This window comes from Branchiostoma belcheri, unplaced genomic scaffold (genome assembly GCF_001625305.1).
Source record: "Branchiostoma belcheri isolate BF01 breed outbred unplaced genomic scaffold, Haploidv18h27 scaffold24, whole genome shotgun sequence".
NCBI classification, from domain to species: domain Eukaryota; kingdom Metazoa; phylum Chordata; class Leptocardii; order Amphioxiformes; family Branchiostomatidae; genus Branchiostoma; species Branchiostoma belcheri.
Window position 1 is genome coordinate 522725 of NW_017803843.1, and position 19341 is coordinate 542065.

At 41.3% G+C, this 19341-nt stretch overlaps 2 protein-coding genes across 5 annotated transcripts; both read left to right on the plus strand.

Moving 5' to 3' along the window:
* Positions 1 to 220: 220 nt before the first annotated feature.
* On the plus strand, positions 221 to 10698 carry LOC109471145 (galactosylceramide sulfotransferase-like). 4 transcript variants are annotated; one of them, XM_019770374.1, is made up of 3 exons: positions 221 to 580; positions 7420 to 7705; positions 8968 to 10698. In XM_019770374.1, exons 2-3 carry the CDS (start codon positions 7546 to 7548, stop codon positions 10188 to 10190), a joined length of 1383 nt encoding a protein of 460 aa, XP_019625933.1. In that variant the 5' UTR covers positions 221 to 580; positions 7420 to 7545; the 3' UTR covers positions 10191 to 10698. The 4 variants fall into 4 exon arrangements, with proteins under 4 accessions (XP_019625933.1, XP_019625935.1, XP_019625934.1 ...); XM_019770376.1 differs by lacking the exon at positions 221 to 580 and adding an exon at positions 1499 to 3258; XM_019770375.1 differs by lacking the exon at positions 221 to 580 and adding an exon at positions 3825 to 3847.
* A 4514-nt stretch (positions 10699 to 15212) lies between these two features.
* Positions 15213 to 18064, plus strand: LOC109470913 (carbohydrate sulfotransferase 9-like). Its single transcript, XM_019770011.1, has 3 exons — positions 15213 to 15313; positions 15901 to 16021; positions 17652 to 18064. The coding sequence occupies exons 1-3, from the start codon at positions 15213 to 15215 to the stop codon at positions 17922 to 17924; spliced, it is 495 nt and encodes a 164-aa protein (XP_019625570.1). The 3' UTR covers positions 17925 to 18064.
* Positions 18065 to 19341: the final 1277 nt, after the last annotated feature.

A 19341-nucleotide genomic window follows, 5' to 3' on the forward strand; every position in this document is an offset into this window, starting at 1 on the left:
CCCAAAACACGTAAACAAAAGAACAAAGCCTCGGCAGACGACGACGACGCCATCTTGTGCCGCAAAGCATTGTGGGATGACGTAATCGGTGAACCAAGGTTTTGCCCTGAATGTGTATTTCCTGGTAAAATGAATACATGAAAAATGAAATGAAATAGACTATCATACGCCGTGTGGACGATGACAGGCCTAGGCTAGCACCTAAAGCAATGATGTGCAAAACAAGCTTAAGGGGAAGGTCGTTCAAATGGTCCCCATTTGCGATCGATATTAGAAATGTGGGTATGTATGTCAAAAGATACTGATACTGATTTCATCCGGGTGACATTGTCTTAGTTTATTGTGTCCAACAGTCTCAGCATTACAGTAGCGGACTGTGTTTGGTATGTTATATCAAGGACATTATACTGTGTATAATGTCCTTGGTTATATTGTCTGCGTCCTGTGGGGTGACAAAATTACAACCTGTCAACAAACCAATACCAGGATGTGACACGTATGGGACCACAGTGAGCAGAACGACAAGAACACGGCTGAAGTACGAGACGAGAGGATCCACAAGGAAATCTTCACATTACAGGTATGCAAAATTTGTTGTCTCAAGTTGAGTTTTAATACATGTAGTACCTTACAACACGATAACCTGAGGTCACATACATGTACACAGTATGATGTATCTGCGATGAGGCTTTTTCCGCGACGACCGTGCTATACATGTACGTCGTAGATTTGAGACGAAACGTTTGGAATATGGTCTAGAAATTAAACTATTGCACCTCTTCCTTTCTCAAATCTACGCAATACGGCACGATCGAAAAATCATATCGCGTACACCGGGGATTTACAGTGACAGCGTGCCATTGCTTCTTTGATATGATGAAAGGTTATTGCAAATACTTGCCCGAGGGCTAATTAGATTGCAGTTACAAACAACATAAGAAAGAAAATACAGTGGTATGTGAGACTATATCTACGTCTAGCATTATACTATATTCTACAACATGCATGGTACTAGTTTTACTGGGTTTGACTTCTTCTTTTTAGGCAGTGGAAGACGAATTTACTCACTTCTTGTATAATATGTGGGTTCTTTGATTTTAGTAGTAAAATTGTTTTTTTTTGTGGTAGGGAATGGTGGGGAAGTAAGGGAGCATTTTGGACACGGTGCTAAATAATTGTTAAATAATTGCTAAATAAAAAGTCACAGTGTTCTAGATATTGTTGTAGACAGTATTCAGTTTTACATTTTCTATAGAATCTCAGTTTACCGTTTACAGACAAACTATGGAAGAAAGTTTAAATGTACATGTCTGAAAGTCTTGTCCTTAATACTTTATACATATGTTTATTTATTTATTTAATTCGATTGCGACGATACAATACACTGGCCACCCAGGCAGCATAGCTGATTTCGGGCGCCAAACAATACAAAGATTAAACATACACAATAACATACTAATACAGTAAACTAACAAGTAAAGATTAAGCTAAAATCAATCAGTTATCAATATAAAATACAACCAAGCATAATAAAGTACTCAATCAAGATAATAATAGCAATTAATGTTTTGGAGGTCAGAGGTCAAGGGCAATTGGATATAATACAGTATGTGAGGAAATATATACATGTATAACGTAAGATTGTAGAAGGTTAACTTATGTGGTACCACGGGAAGGGCCATCTAAACGTTTTGTGGTGGAAATAAATGTTTCAAATGCCTCAAATAGTTGTTTGTTTGTGTGCATGTTACAGCCTGGTAGCCCCTGTAGTAGAACAGATTCGGTTAGACGGTGTGATGTGAGTTGCTCTACTGTGGAGGTTAAAATGTGACGCTGGCAGCTGTAAAGAGGACAGCGTAGTAAATAATGGGAAACAGTCTCAGAAGAAGTACCACAGGAGCACATTTTGTCTTTGATATTCATCAAGTGCAAGGTGGCATTTAGTGGGCTCCAGTCCATTCTTAGTCTTGCAGTTAGGATGTTGTAGTACCGAGTACCTAGACGTCTGTACGGCTGGTTATGTCTCGGAGTGAACAGGTAATCCTTGCACTTTCTCTTGAAGTCGTTTAGGCTGCTGGCTTCCTTCAGTGCCTGTGGAAGGCGGTTCCAAAGGGTAGAAGCATGTGGAATAAAACTGGACCGGTACACCTTCGTTCTACAGCGGGGAACATGAAGATGTGTAGTGTTGCGTAGCTGTAGACGAGTCGTTCTCCGTTCGCCTCTAGTGGAGGGGATGAGTGACTGCAGGTGCACTGGGACTAGACCATGCGTCATCTTGTACATTAACACCATGGAGTGGTAGTGTCTCCTGGTAGACAGGCTGTCCCATTCGAGCTCTCGTAGGAGGCTCGTACTGGGGGTCCCCTTCATGGCTCCTGTTGTAAGGCAGCCAGCATGGTATTGAACTTTGTCTAGAGTAGCGCTAGCCGTGCTGCCGAGGTCTCCTAGCAGTACTGATGCATACTCTATCTTTGATCTAATCATGGTGATGTAGGCTAGTTCAAGGGCCTCTCTACTCAGTTTTCCTTTGAGTTTGCAGAGAGCGCCTAGCAGTTTCCTGGCTTTGCTGGATAGTGCAAGTACATGTTCAAGCCATCTCAGAGATTGGTGGATGGTGACACCAAGGTGAGTATATGACGGGACCTGTTCGACGACTTTTCCAAAGATATACAGGGGAGGGAGCTGGATGTTCTTTCTGTCTGACTTGATGCAGACAACCTTGCATTTGTCTGGATGTAGTTCTAATCTCCAATCTACAAACCAGGTAGAGACTGTGCGTAAGTCGGCATTTACCGTGTCAGCTACTTCCTGTACTGTTCTTGCTGTTTTGTACAAGGAAGTATCGTCTGCGAAACAATTGATCTTGGACTTGCAAGGAAGGTTTTGGAGGTCGTTGATATATACAAGGAAAAGGAGAGGCCCGAGTATACTCCCTTGCGGAACTCCGGCTGAGGTTGTCCCCCAAGATGAGGTAACGCCGTTAATAGCCACTCGTTGTTGTCGGTCCGTCAAGTAGCTGTTGAACCAGTCGAGTAACTGGCCTCCTACCCCATAGCGGGTCAGCTTGTATATGAGCCCTTGATGCCAGACAGTGTCAAAGGCACGGCGGACATCTAGAAACACTGCCGCTGTACACGCTATCTCGGGGTCCTCGATGGATTTGGCCCAGTCATCAACTAGTCGAATCAGTTGAAGCACGGTACCATCGCCCTTCCGGAATCCTGACTGATGGTTGTTGAGCAATTTGTTGTCCTCAAGGTGGGAGTACAAGTTGTTGTGAACCAATCTTTCCAGCACTTTAGCCACAGTTGGCAACAAAGCTATCGGTCTGTAGTTGTGGGGGTCCGTTCGGTTTCCTTTCTTGAAAACAGGGGTTATGTTGCATTGTTTCCATTCAGTCGGAAAGACTCCGGAAAGCATCGAGTGGTTAAATAAATCCCTCAAGGAAGTACAAATTGCTGGCGCAGCCTCCTTCAGTAACCTGTTGGAAATCCCGTCCGGACCTGCAGCTTTGTTGGTGTGAAGATTTAGTAATACTTGAAGGACATCATCTGCAGAGAACTGGAGCACGTTTAACTGCTCTGATGTGAACATAGGAAGTCTCTTTGTCCTGTCTGGACGCTTTGCGTCCTTGGTGACATTGACGAACATTTGGTTTAAGAGTTCGGCTTTGTCAGTGTCTTTATCGACTAGTTGGCCCTGGTTGGAGAGTGCTGGAATGTTCGTCTTCCCCTTTCCACTCAGCTTGACTAAGTAACGGACCACAGAAGTTTGGATCCTCCCGGGGGCTCTGATCTTGTCGCCGATGGACGCATAGTACTCTCGCTCTGCTTTGCGGAGTTCGGAGGTAAGCCGATTCTTGAATGTGGTGTAGTTAGTCCAATTTTCCTGTGTTCGAGACGACTTATAGAATTGGTACAGTTCGGTCTTTTGCCGGATCATGTCTAACAGGTCGGGGTTAATCCAGGGCTTGTGGGGTCGGTTACATACTTTGACAATTTTGTTAGGAACTGTGTTTTTAGCAATATTGAGAAATTTTTCCTTCCAGTTGTACCACATGTTGTTAACAGAACCTGTCATACAAGATGACCAATTCACTTTACATAGCTCATGTCGGAAAGTATCGAAATTTGCTTTGTCATACAGCCATACATGTCGCCTAACATTGTTACTAGGTAAATGCATATTGAGCTTGCAAACTACTAGACAATGATCAGAAGTAGCTAGAGGTGCTAACGTGTAAATGTGATTAATCCTACCGGGGTCAGATAATATGACTAAATCTAGTACACTACTACTGGTCTGTGTAATCCTTGTAGCCTCATGCTGGGACTGGTGGAGTCCGTTTCTATCTAGTATGTCCGCCAGAGAATGTCCGTTTTGGTCAGTGGTCGTTCCCCCCCAGGCTGTATGATGACAATTGAAGTCCCCAACAATGACGACTTGTCCCTTTTCCGACACCGCTCTGGTAACACTTTGTTCAAATTGGTCGAAGAAGTGGACCGGGGCGGATGGAGGATGATAGACACATGCTACAAGGATCTTGTTGCTGCCCACATGAGTTTCTATCCACAGGTCCTGCCATTGGTCGTTGCAAGACTCAAGGTCCGGTCTGTGTTTACAGGTAAGGTGTTCACTGGCAAGTAAGGCTACTCCACCACCAGTTTGGCCTTGACGATCTTTTCTGTATAGATGAGTGTAGCCGGGCAGATTGATGTCGGAGTCTAGAACGGAATCATTAAACCACGTTTCTGTCAGTCCGATGATGGAAATGTTCTCATTTTGTAAGTGGAGTTCAAGTTCATTGAGTTTGGTCGCTCCTTGGCTACCGTTGGGATTCAAACTTCTTGCATTTGTTGTAGCTACAGTCAGTTGAGGAGGACCTGGGTTTGGGCAGATATCTCCGGAAAGCAACAATACACAGATACTCAGGAGGTTCAGCGTCTTACTTTGACTTGTCACAGTAGAAGTACTAACGGTTTGATGTCGAGGTGTTATACTTGCTATGGAATACAAACCAAGACTTATTTTCTTACCGATTGTTCCACTTATCCAAGTCTGAGTTACCCTTGTTCCACTTATCAAACACTGTGTTACATTGTTGCAGTTACTTAACGAAGTCGTACAATGCAACAGACAGCAGGTAATTGTCATATATTGTATATAAAATATACATATGTTGAAGTTGTACAGGTTGTACTATCAATATGCAGTAGGTAGGAATATCCACAGTGGTCGAGGATCTCCTTCACTCACTGTAACAATGACAATGTCCGCCTACGACTACATGTCAGGGAATTACGTTGTAACAGGAGTGCATCAACTTGCAAAGGGTGTGTATCGGTATTACGTTGTGTCAAGTGTGTCCAGAATTTAACAGTACGAAGGGATATATCTAAATCTAACGGGAGTCTTCCTAGTTCTGCTCTAGCAGCTACATTACTACAATTTCTATGCACCCCAAGTACATTCTTACAGAAACGGTTATGGGAACTTTCGATTGGTGAGGTCTCATTTACAGGATCTTTTCCCCAGATTTCACACCCATACAGGAGTATTGGTTTGATACAAGCGTCAAATATTCTAAGCAGGCACTTCGGAGAGACAGAAGAACGTTGTAAAGATTTGAGACTAAACATGGCTTTCCTTGCTTTGAGTGAGAACTGTTTTTTTGCAAGAGAGAAGCTACCGGATGAGGTAATATTCAAGCCCAAGTAGCAGTAGGAGTGGACTATGTCCACTTTGTCCTGTCCAAACATAAAACTTTGGTGTGGGAAAGACCGACCAGATCTGTTGAAAATAATAACTTTCGTTTTCTTTAAATTAACTTGAAGTTTCCATTTGGCACAGAAGTCTTTCAATCTATTTAGAGAGCTTTGCAGTCCTTTATCGGACTCGGAAAGTAATACAACGTCGTCTGCGTATAACAGACACGATACAAATAAACTATGTAGAGAGGGCGGTGAGCATTCAATATCATCAAGTACATGTACTAAATCATTTATGAAAAGATTAAAAAGCGTCGGGCTAAGATTACACCCTTGTCTAACACCTTTCACAGATGCAAAGGACGGCGTTAGCCCGGATGATGTTTTGACGCATGTCTGAGGTTTGGAGTACATGCATTTAATTAACTTTTCCGCCTACTCCCGAATCTAGCAATTTGCAGAGGAGTCCTTCTCTCCAAACGGAGTCGAAGGCTTTCTTAAGGTCAACGAAACATGAATAAATACGTCTATTTTCCGAAAGATATTTACTTAGAAGTGTGTCTATTACAAAGAGGTTGTCGCTCGTTCTGAATTTGGTCCTAAAGCCAGCTTGGTTGGGCGATATAAGTTTATTTTCATCTAGGAAAGTGGTGAGGCGTGAGTTAAGTACGGAAGTAAATAGCTTGGCCAAACAGCTAGTAACTGATATCCCCCTATAGTTACTGGGATCATCTTTTGCCCCGCCCTTATGTGGGGCGACAATGTGACTATTACACAATTCCTGGGGGAAATAGCCATTGGACAGAAACAAGTTGAATAATTTGGTAAGTGGTCTAAGAAGAATGTGTGGACACTCCGCTAATAAGATATGTAGACATTCTGCGTACGCGTCAAAGTTTTAGTTTTATGCGCACACGTGCGGTTTTAGTCCCATATCTGAGTAGAGAGAATATTCGCGAGCTCCTATAGATAAAACTAGCGAGAGACCTGCACAGCAGTCCCAGGGAGAAAACCCTAGTATAGTATCCCTGTCAAAGAAAAGAGTACATCATCGGCATCACATTTCTGCCTCGCAGATATCAGTAAGCTATGGGACAGGATTAATTTAACTTATTACATTCAGAAATGACCAGAAAATTGATCATAACTTTGAAAACCTGTTTTACTGCCCTGAAGTTTCTAATTGTGAATGATGAATTCAAAGAGAAAATGATAAACATGATAAATATTTAAAAACACACCTGTGTATATTTGTAGGGACTGTAGGTCTTTATGTTTGGCGACACCTCAGGGGCGACTCTAATGGTATAGTTAACTTGTGTGTAATCTATCAAAAGACTTTTTAACACCTTTCGGAGATCACAGACGGTCGAGACCTAGCGATACATAACTACTACTACCACTACTACTATTACTACTACTACTACCACCACCACTACTACTACCACCACCACCACTACTACTACTACTACCAATACTACTACCACTAAAGAACGTGCAGGTTACTTGGCTATAGGTTCAGTTCAGTTCATGCATTTTACCAAAGTGATGGCATGAAGTGTCTCCACAAGCCCCTGTCTCGCATGACAGAACAAAGTTCATCGCCTTGGTTATAAAACATTACAGAACACAGTTTGTTGCCTTGGGTATAAAACATCACTATCACTTACTTTATACTTTACAGTGCAACATTGTTTTCTCAAATTTGCAGGTATCCAAGTGGACCAACAGTTGAATATTTTAAGCGACTCTGGGAGACGCAGAAGGTGTGACGTGACGAATCGTAGTGCCTGCTACCCAAGCCACAGATCTAATTGTAAAACGTCATTGTTAACATATGGTTAAGATGGGTTTCTTTCGGCCAACTCGAAAGTTCCTATTTCTGTCCTTCCTGATACTGAGCGCTGGAGCCGCCTACCTGTACAGCAACAACGGAGTCGAACTATCACCTAAAGTCAGTGAAGAAATAGTAATTGGTAACTTGGCTGGTGAAAAAGGTAAATGAAGTGTGTTTACTTAGTATTGCCTTTTTTTTACATTTATTCCATTCTCATGGACCAATAATAGGGTTTATCTGACTCCTGTCCGTTTCCTGGTCATTCTAAAGCTACATTATTATTGTGTTCTCTGGTGTTTCTTCTTCTCCTGCCAGTTCTTTAAAGGGATTCAACTCTGCCATTTTCAGCCAAATGACCTGAAATTTGGCATGGAGGTAGAGTGGGCAAATACCTCCAGACGTTTTTTTTTTCATATTTTTAAAACATGCCTTTAAAATTATTTCTTTTTTGCCATTTTCAGGCAAAAAATATACATTTTGGGACCTGAAGCCCTAGTACTAAAATCAAATTACCTGAAATTTGGTATGGGGATACCTTGGACAAATTTCTACAGAATGGCATTCAAGCTTTTGACATACGCCATTTTTAATTTGTGTAAAATGGGGCTTTTTGTCTATTTTTGGACAGAAAATGTACATTTTTGGCCCTAATATTGAATCCGAATGACCTGGAATTTGGTATGGGGATACCTTGGACACATGTCCAAAAAATGATACTCATACTTTGGACATACATCACTTCAAAATTGTGTAACATAGGGCTTTTTGACTATTTTCGGACCAAAAATGTACATTTTTGGCACCTGTGCCCTAATATTCAAAACAAATGACACGGGATATCCTTAGATAGAATCCCACAGAACGTCATCAATGCTTTTGGTGTATGTCATTTCAAAATTATGTAAATTTGGACATTTTTTGCTATTTTGACCAAAAATGTACATTTTCTGGCTCCTATGCGCTAATGTGAAAACCAATTGACGTGAAATTCACCATAAAGGTAGCTTGGCACCAAATGCTTAGACTATAGTGTTCAATATTCAGATTCAACCGTTTAAAATATTTTCATTTACCTTATTTTGAGTAAAAACAGCCATTGTAGCTTGAAAACGCAAATCCCCAACTGACTGTTCTAAATAGAACACTCGGGTTCTACATTTTCCAGCAGCAGAACACATTGGAAGATTCCATTGCTGCATGGGGTATATACTATTGGAACACTTCATATTTTGGACAGGGGTGATTTAGGAACAGTCCATTTGTGCGAGAGAGGTATAGATCCATTTTTGGTACAGGGGATGTGGTAAAGCCATCTGCTGCATTTGCTCCCCAGCAAATGTTGGCCTTTCTAGTTAAATCACAGTATTATCACGCCGCCACATAAAAATGGTGTAATGGTGAAATTTGTGCCACCTATCCCAGGATCACGGTTACGTGCTTGCCGCCCTGAAACCAAAATTGCCTTCATCAAAACCCACAAGACGGGAAGCAGCTCTCTGATGCAAATATTTCAGCGCTTCGGCTATCTTCGGAACCTCTCGTTCGTGCTGCCGAGATCGAACAACATCAACCACTTGTATCCGTACGGCATTCGGGACCCGAACAAGTACATTCCGCCGGAAAAGAAGGAGTTCGACATCTTGACGCATCACACCGTCTACGACCGAGCAACGATAACGAAGCTGCTCTCTGCGAACGCTACGTTTGTAACCATCATCAGAGAGCCCATGGACCGTCTGAAGTCTGCCTTCAACTTTTACAAGTTGGACAAGACGTACCACATTCCCGGACCGAACGCCTTGTTAAAGTTCCTGGAGCACCCAGAAAAGTATGAAAACAATATCAAAGGACCTTCAGGTTACTTAATAAAAAACAACATGGCAATAGAGTTGGGATTCCCCTTGAAGAACCCAACATCCGGGGTAAAGAACGACAACATCCGTGACTTTGTCGACAAAATCTCGCGAGAGTTTGACCTCGTGATGGTGATGGAGTATTTCGACGAATCGTTGGTGCTGCTGAGGCGGCAGCTGTGTTGGGACATGCAGGACATTCTCAACTTTAAATACAACAGCTTTAAATACGATCTCGGGAACACTTCCTTCCCGAAGCAGCTTGTAGAAAACTACCGCCGGCACGACGCCATCGACTACGCGCTCTACGAACACTTCAACAGGACATTGTGGAGGAAGATCAAAAAGACGGGTAGTGACTTCTGGGACGAGCTTGCTCACTTCCGGTGGCTACAAACAACGATGAAAACTCAGTGTAACCGGAAGTCTGGTGACTTCGCTCCTATCTACATCGGTGAAACTGCCTGGAATGCCGGATTTAACATGGACTCCGCGTTTTGTACTTGGATGAAGGTATGGCATCATTGTTATTTTATCCTACTTAGAGACAGGAGTCTCAGAATTCAGCAACACAAGCAAAAAGGCCCCGAACCCTCAAAGATGTCACCGTGCCGTGGGATCCTCTGCAGACCATACTGTGTCCTTTGCGAGGATATCAGGAAGGCGTGCACACTCCACGAGTACGCCGCGCATCTCTACCGGGAGGGTCTTCTGTCGCCGACCCAGTCAAGTTCTGCAAAGCTGACAAATCCTGTGCCTCACCATGGAGGGAAACCCGAACCACTTTCTTGAACTTCCCTGAAAACTGAGGCCTGGAACAGTGGCCTTGCAACGGATGTTAGGAAAAGAATACTGAGTCAGCTGAGTAAAGCTGTGCCCTATGTGGCAGAGACGGTCATTCTCGTATAGGACTGTTCAGCCATAGCGAAAGGTATTGACATTTAGGAATAGATTTACCATGGTCAATACTCAACGAAAAAGGCCAAAAATGCAGAAAGAATTGCTTATAGATGTGATCTGCTTTCCTATCAGTCAACGTTAACCCTCCTCCGAAAAATATACATATACCACAAAAACCTTCGCTTTATTTAATTAGTCTGCTTTGCCTTATCAAAATGAATCGCTTATAATTAGAAAATATGCTAGCCTCTTGTAATCAACATGGATTATATCAGTTGGTCATATTCTCCCCCCAATGACAGCTTTATCTTAATAGGAAAGGCTGTTCTAGCACTCCCTCATGAATTATGCAAATGAGATTATGATTTGTATAAATTATGTTTATTGATGTTTACCTTCACTCAGCTTCCAAATGTGGCAGTTTCCACTATGAAATTATAGCAATTTGCCATTGATTATGCAAATTAGGTCTTCATTTACATAATCTATATATTCACTATATACTCAGATGTTCCTCTCTTTCCCAAGTGTCGCAAGTGTTCCATGGGCCTGGTTTGCATAATTATAATCTAATTATGTTAAGAATCACTTAAGGTACCTACGTACTAAAAATCATGACAATCCGTCAGCGGGTTCTTGATTTTTCCGGATCCTCCCTTACATTTTTAAACAAACATTCAGATGCTCCTCTCATTCCCAATAACATATGTCACAAGTGTTCCATGGACCTATTATAGAATACAGAATTATGTAAATTAGCTCTAGATTTGCATAATTATCCGACACAAGCATCCGATCTGACCACCCAAGACATCTACCATCCAAAATTCGCGACCCCGGCATGTCTAGGTCATAATTTGGCAAAGACAGAAAACGAAAGTATATAACTATAACACATATGTACATATTACCGTAGAGGGAAGATAAAAAGGCACAGGGGCAGTTTAGAACGTTTCTGCTTGATTTTGATTTTTTTCTTTTATGAGTTAATGTTTTATAATTTGGTTTCTGTTACTCATTTACTCAACATGATTTCGCGTAAAGACTGAAACACTATCTGTACAACGTTGTTTTAAATTGTACCAGTTTTTTTCGTAGCGAGTTTAGCTCTATTTCAAGGTAAAGCTAACTTTCAACTATTGATAACTAATTACTTACTATTGAAGCTAAGTTGAATTTAACTTGAGCGATCTGTGTTGATAAGATTCAATAGGACAAGGGATTGTCCACGCAAAGTCGTAAAGAAAGTTATAATTACAAACACAATTTATTTATTTCATGTGAAACCAAACAATATATTAAGTAATAAGATGCAGTGCTGAATTTCATGCAGTGGAATGTTTGTCCCATGTGTACATTAACAGTATAGGTTCCGCGGTGACCTGTCTTTACCCACGAGTCATCACAAAATTTATTACAAGGTCTTCTAAAGGAAATACATGAACTCCTCAAGGCTTAGGGTATAAAACTGCTGGTGTGCAACAATCGTTAGCCTCAGTAAATCACGTTTATTAACGAGGTGCTCTTCATAATAATACTCGGTCCTTTCCACTGGGGTGGCGACCGTGGAGCGACCATCGAGCTAGTGACCAAAGCTATTATTTTTGCATCAAGCAAAACTGAAATGTTGTATGTATTACATGTTAACACGTGTGCCAGATCTAAGTGTGGTGTTTGGTAGTAAGAAGTGAACCCCGCCCGAATGGAAGAAGTGACTAAGTTTGGAACCCCTATTCCCATGAACTTCTGAAAACCAGCGTTTTGCCCTGAATGTTTATTTCCTAGCAAAATGAATATATGAAAAATGAAATGAAATAGACTATCATACGCCGTGTGGACGATGACAGGCTATGTCCTAATGATGGGCAAGACAAACTTAATCTAAGCGTATCAGCACGGCCCATTCACATCGTGATGTTTCGTGGCGTAGAGGGTTAGGGTATAGGATAAGATTCCTAAAGACTCCTAAAGCAATGCTATATGATGTGGAAAACAAGCTTAAGGGGAAGGTCGTTCAAATGGCCCACATTTGCGATCAATATTAGAAATGTGGGTATGTATGTCAAAAGATACTGATACTGATATTGATTTCATCCGGGTGGCATTGCCTTAGTTTATTGTGTCCAACAGTCTCAGCATTACAGTAGCGGACTGTGTTTGGTACTGTTATATTGTCTGCGTCTTGCGGGGTGACAAGATGTCAACAAATGTGACAACCTGTCAACAAACCAATACCAGGATGTGGCACGTATTGGACCACAGTGAGCAGAACGACAAGAACACGGCTGAAGTACGAGACGAGAGCATCCACAAGGAAATTTCTAACATTACAGGTATGCAAAATTTGTGGTCTCAAGTTGAGTTTTAATACATATATTACCTTACAACTCGTTAAGCTGAGGACACATACATGTACACTGTATGATGTATCTGCGATGAGGCTTTTGCCGCGACGACCGTGCTATACATGTACGTCGTAGATTTGAGACGAGACGTTTGGAATATGGTTGAGAAATTAAACTATTGCACCTCTTCCTTTCTCAAATCTACGAAATACGGCACGGTCGAAAAAAATCATATTACGTACACCATTGCTTCTTTAAAATGTAGACATTCCGCGTACGATCGCGAGTCGGGGTTCAATTATGCCCTACGCGTCAATGTTTTAGTTTTATGCGCACACGTGCGGTTTTAGTCCCATATCTGAGTAGAGAGAATATTCGCGAGCTCCTATAGATAAAACTAGCGAGACACCTGCACAGAAGTCCCAGGGAGAAAACCCTATAGTATAATATCCCTGTCAAAGAAAAGAGTGCATCATCAGCGACATTACATTTCTGCCTCGCAGATATCAGTATGCTATGGGACAGGATTAATTTAACTTATTACATTTAAAAATGACCAGAAAATTGACTTTGAAAACCTGTTTTACTGCCCTGAAGTTTCTAATTGTGAATGATGAATTCAAAGAGAAAATGGCAAACAGAGATGATAAATATTTCAAAACACACCTGTGTATACTTTTCTAGTATTTGCAGGGACTGTAGGTCTTTATATTTGGCGACGCCTCAGGGGCGACCCTAATGGTATAGTTGTGTGTGCTCTGTCTAGAAACTTTTTAACATCTTCGAAGATCACAGACGGAGACCTAACGATAAAGTCTTGTATCAACTACTACTACTACAACAACTACTACTACCACTACTGCTGCTACTACCACTACCACTACTACTAATACTACTACTACTAACACAACTACCACTTCTACTAAAGAACGTGTAGATTACTTGGATAGAAGTTCAGTTCAGTTCAGTTCATGCTTTTTACCAAGGTGACGCCATGAAGTGTCTCCACAAGCCCCTGCCTAGCATGACAGAACAAAGTTCATCGCCTTGGTTATAAAACATTACAGAACACAGTTTGTTGCCTTGGGTATAAAACATCACTATCACTTACTTTATACTTTACAGTGCAACATTGTTTTCTCAAACTTGCAGGTATCCAAGTGGACCAACAGTTGAATATTTTAAGCGGCTCTGGAAGACGCAGAAGGTGTCACGTGACAAATCGTAGTTCCTGCTACCCAAGCCACAGACCTAGTTGTAAAACGTCATTGTTAACACATAGTTAAGATGGGTTTCTTTCGGCTAACTCAAAAGTTCTTTCGGCCAACTCGAAAGTTCCTATTTCTGTCCTTCCTGATACTGAGCGCTGGAGCCGCCTACCTGTACATGTACCTCAGCAACAACGGAGTCAAACTATCACCTAAAGTCAGTGAAGAAATAGTAATTGGTGCCTTGGCTGGTGAAAAAGGTAAATGAATTCGAAGTGTGTTTACTTCGTATTGCCTTTTTTTACATTTATTCCATTCTCATGGACCAATAATGGCGTTTACCTGACAACTGTCCGTTTCCTGGTCATTCTAATTAATTCACAGTGTTATCACACCGTCATATAACAATGGTGCTATGGAGGCCTCTTTTAGGACTGTCTATTCAATAAAAACTTTTGTCTAGCTGCATTTACTCCCTGATACTGTATGAAAACATAAATTGTCCAGTTAGGCACTTTTTGGAGCTAAGCTGTTACATTAGAGATTTCCATACGGGAACTGCTTAAATGTTTTGATGTTGCTTGATGCTCCTGTTTTAAAAGGAAGTTAATTGGTGTGGCATTAACGCTTGCAAAAATCCAATCCATTTAGAATGTTTACAGAAAGATTGATGACCATGACAGATACGTGTTGTTATGAATTTTTTCTCGAGAAAATTGGGACATCTTGGCGGAAGCCGAGAAGGAACAGTCCCGCAGACTCGCCACGTTAAAGGCGTACTGTGCGAAGAACTCGGTACGTTACGATGGTTCTTTGTACAGTAAGAAGTTGGACATAAATGACTTTGAGCTTTTGCGAATATTTGCGTTTTGGACTTGTCCCCTTGATTATGGAAATAAGGTTGTAATTAGCATGATCTATTTGAATTTATGATTTTGGTTTTCTGAACTTAAATTACATGTATTTCATATGGAAAATATATGTCAAATTTCTTCGAATAACTTACACTTGTCACTATCGAAAGGTGCGTGAAGAATTTGAACTTTTAATTTGAATGGTCGTGGCTAGTTGAGTTAATCCATTGCGCCTGAGGCTAAGTTTCTTTCTATTGTTTTGTTTTTAATTTTGCTTTTCAGGTGGATCCATCGAAAACCCAAGTTAAAAGTCATCTAGTGTTTCTTGAAAATATCCAAACGGCCTACTGCTATGTCCCCAAAACCGGGTGCACAACCATGAAAACGTTATTTTACAATCTGGAGCGCAATAAAACTGAACGGTCGATCGATATTAGTCATGCTGAATTTTTAGCGAACAAGGATAACTACACGGCTCGTCACGAGCATACAAATGAATGGATCCACATGCAGCGGTTTAAAACATTGAACAGCTACAGCGAGGAGGAAGCAAGTCTGCGCCTCGCGACCTACAGGAAGATCATCGTTGTCCGCGACCCGTTGGAGAGGTGAGGCGAATTTTCCGTACGAATCATGACCAGGGTCCCTAAATAGACTCTTTTTTGCACCACCAGTAGGATATTTTAGCGGACGTTTCGCTGATTGTCTGTTACCTTCCTCATCGATTAGGGCAATTTTGACTAGATCACATCGTACAGCTTAGATTTGTATTTACATATCTACGCGGTTACGGGGAACAATCTACAATATTCCTCATAATTGTGTAAAAAGAGTCTCTTTATTCAGTGACTTACCAACCTGATGAAACTATTCACGGAAATCAGGGTCTCGTTGACATAATTGATGAGGGCATGATAGAATGCCTTCTTTGTTAAGATAAGAGTGTCTTCAGACAACACTTGTAATTTGGGTGGAGAATATGAATTTATTGAAATAAGGACCTTATTTGCATAACGAATGGTCACGATTTGTCAGTCGTAAATGTTACCATCATTTGTTGAATTTGGAACTCTAATCTTACCTTAATTGGTGCCTTCCCGACGGGCGCAACATTTGAGCACCAACTATGGGGACTCGAACCCAGAATCCTTGAATTCTAAATGAACAATTCTAGCCATTGTTATGCTTATCGTAGGTTGGCGTCTGCGTGGACCAACAAATTCGTGTACATGCCAAAACGTAACGGATATTGGGGTTGGGTCAAGAGTTTAAACTATTATCTGAGAATCTACCGAGAGCGCAAACTACCAGACAAGGTACGACCTATTTTCTCAGTATTGACATACGTCGTTATATTGACAAACATTCTTGTATTTTTGGCGACGCCTTTGGGGCGGAGGCATTTGTGCAAGTACTACGATCGCTTTGAAAGATTGCACGAATGCATTCCCTAGGGAATTGGTTCTGAGGTAACCTTCGGCCATGTGGTTTTTGGATGAAGCAGGTAACTTACACCCTGTATGTGCCCACGTGCCACCCATCCAGCTGCCTGGCATGATTAATTACTGGCCATCTGTCTTCTCCCCACACCATGGACCATGGACAGAGAGCACAGCTATCTTTGGTCTAAATCCACTTGATCAGGAATCTGACGTTCCCTTCCCAAGAACATTTAGGCTAGTGGGGGTGGGTTTATTTAAACAGATCGCACAGAGAAACGAAATTATCTGTCCTTTGGGGACCCACAAAGGTCAAACAAGTCCTAGGAGTAACAACTTCAGATGTAAAATCCAGTCTCTTGTGGAGGATAGAGTGAAGTGAAGGATCGATGGTTTTAAGTTTGGTTCGAGCGGGAACTCGACCAAAGTAAAGTAAGTAAGTATGTCATCATAAAATCTATATTGCTGGAGAAGAACGACTGATTCCTCCTATACGCGTATTTGGTATATTGCCCCACACCTCCTCCATCCATCCTGTAAATTTCACTACATGCATGTGTTTATAAGATAGGGAAATCTGTTTTTCTTATAATTGTGATGTAGATTGCTAGCTCCACCACATGAAATAATATATATCATTAAGTTGTGGCCTTGGCAATGATTTCTATTGCCTCAGCCTTGTAGTACACAGGATTTAAGTCAATCAATGGAGTTCTTCGACACATCACAGTACGATCACATTACGTGATTCTGGTGATCAGAGTTAAAAGAAAATGTTAGCTAGAAAGCTCGTGTTTATAGAAGCAGGATTGAACTGTAGCTCCCAATACAATAAGAAAATAGAAAAGCTCCAGTTTTTTTTTGTCGAGGAGTGACATAAAGTCATATACATCATGCAGATAGGACAAGTGATTCGGTGAGCACTGGATCATAACTTTGCAGAAAGTTAATGGCGCACCCAGCCTCTATTAAGGGATGGTTATAATATAATAATGATGTATGTGACTTCTATAGTCCCTCAATCAGAAAACTATAAGAGTTATAAGTTATAAGATCATGATGTACATGGCGTCTGTTGTTTCCCGATTCAATCACAAAGGTAAATGTAGTGTTTGTATTCTAGTCAAGCAAAAGCAAAGTGAAGGAAGAAGGGACATTCAACGACACAAAACCAGTGTCTTTCAGAGACTTCCTTTTTGCAGTTTCGAAGAAGATGTTTGACAATGAGCACTGGATATCATTTAACAGACTCTGCCTACCATGCCAGGTATTTGATACATTCACTCATTCTTCACTCACTCACTCACTCACTCACTCACTCACTCACTCACTCACTCACTCACTCACTCACTCACTCACACACACACACACACACACACACACACACACACACACACACACACACACACACACACACACACTCAATTGTTGCATACGAATATTAAGTAAAAGGAATTCCCAGAAGCCTTGTACATGTGTGAGTTCTAACGCAGATTTCTCCCCTTAGATTAACTACGACTTCATAGCCCACACGGACACGATCGCTTCAGATGTTCGACTTTTCCTAAAGAAGAACAACATCACAGCGAATGAAGACATTCTGCCGGAACAGCGGCAGAGACAAGCTAACGATGACAATGTTTTCGGGGGCATTTACGGCCAAGTCCCGATAGAAGACATACTGCCTCTCCGGGACATCTTCCAGGAGGACTTTGACATGTTTGGATACTCCTTCGAACAGGATTTGGCAAAGATACTAGAAGAAAAGGCAAAGGTGTAGCCGATGCGAGAAAACGTCTTCTTGAAATTGATTTAGTTTAGCAGATATGAGAACTAAGACGCGCAGATTATGAAACTGTGTGACACTTTGGCAAATCTCAATAGAAGTTCACAAGCTAGTGTCCTGATCTGTCCTGAAAATCTTTGGACTTTGATGTTTTGTAAGCGGATATAGCAAAGATACGTAGAAATTGAAAGTTCATAACTATAAAGAATATGTACCACAGGGGTAAAATGCAAATGACCAGTTTAGAACGTTTCTGCTTGATGTTCAAAAGATTTTAATCTTCTATAAGCTTTAATTTTCTGGTTTCTGTTATCATTTACTCCACATGATTTCGCGTAAAGATAGAAGCACTGTCTGTACAACGATGTTTTAAATTGTACAAGTTTTTTTCTTAGCGAGGTAAAGCTAATTTTCAACTATTGCTGAAGCTAAGCTGACTTTATATTGAACGATCTGTGATGGTAGGACTCATTAGGACGAGGGACTGTCCACACAAAGTCGTCAAGAAAGTTATAATTACAAACATAATTGTTATCACACTCTTATTATCAGGCAGGCGGAGGCCAACAAAAGCAACATGAACTCCTCAAGGCTTAGGGTATAAAACTGCTGGTGTTAAAAACTGGTGCTAACAATCGTTAGGCTCAGTAAATCACATTTGTTAGCTCTTCGTAATAATACTCGGTCCTTTCCACTGGGGTGGCGACCGTGGAGCGACTATCGAGTGACCAAAACTATTATTTTTGCATAAAGCAAAACTGAAATGTTGTATGTATTACATGTTAACACGTGTGCTAGATCTAAGTGTGGTGTTTGGTAGTAAGAAGTGAATGCCCTGCCCGAATGGAAAAAGTTTGGGCCCCATATTCCAAAAAACTCCTGAAAACCAGTGTTTTGCCCTGAATGTGTATTTCCTGGTAAAATGAATAAATGAAAAATGAAATGAAATGACTATCATCCGCCGTTTGGACGATGACAGGCTAGCAACTAAGGCAATGATGTGCAAAACAAGCTTAAGGGGAAGGTCGTTCAAATGGTCCACATTTGCGATCGATATTAGAAATGTGGGTATGTATGTCAAAAGATACTGATACTGATGTTGATTTCATCCGGGTGGCATTGTCTTAGTTTATTGTGTCCAACAGTCTCAGCATTACAGTAAATAGGTTTGTGTTTGGTACTATTATATTGTCTGCGTCTTGCGGGGTGACAAGATGTCAACAAATGTGACAACCTGTCAACAAACCAATACCAGGATGTGGCACGTATTGGACCGCAGTTAGCAGAACAGCAAGAACACGGCTGAAGTACGAGACGAGAGGATCCACAAGGAAATCTTCACATCACAGGTATGCAAAATTTGTTGTCTCAAGTTGATTTTTAATACATGTATCACCTTACAACACTGATA

Coding starts and splice junctions, on each gene's coding strand:
- LOC109470913 (XM_019770011.1), top strand. CDS start 15,213: ATGCAGCGGTTTAAAACATTGAACAGCTACAGCGAGGAGGAAGCAAGT. Junction 15,314..15,900: donor GTCCGCGACCCGTTGGAGAG/GTGAGGCGAATT, acceptor TGCTTATCGTAG/GTTGGCGTCTGCGTGGACCA. Junction 16,022..17,651: donor AGCGCAAACTACCAGACAAG/GTACGACCTATT, acceptor TTCTCCCCTTAG/ATTAACTACGACTTCATAGC.
- LOC109471145 (XM_019770374.1), top strand. CDS start 7,546: ATGGTTAAGATGGGTTTCTTTCGGCCAACTCGAAAGTTCCTATTTCTG. Junction 7,706..8,967: donor TAACTTGGCTGGTGAAAAAG/GTAAATGAAGTG, acceptor CACCTATCCCAG/GATCACGGTTACGTGCTTGC.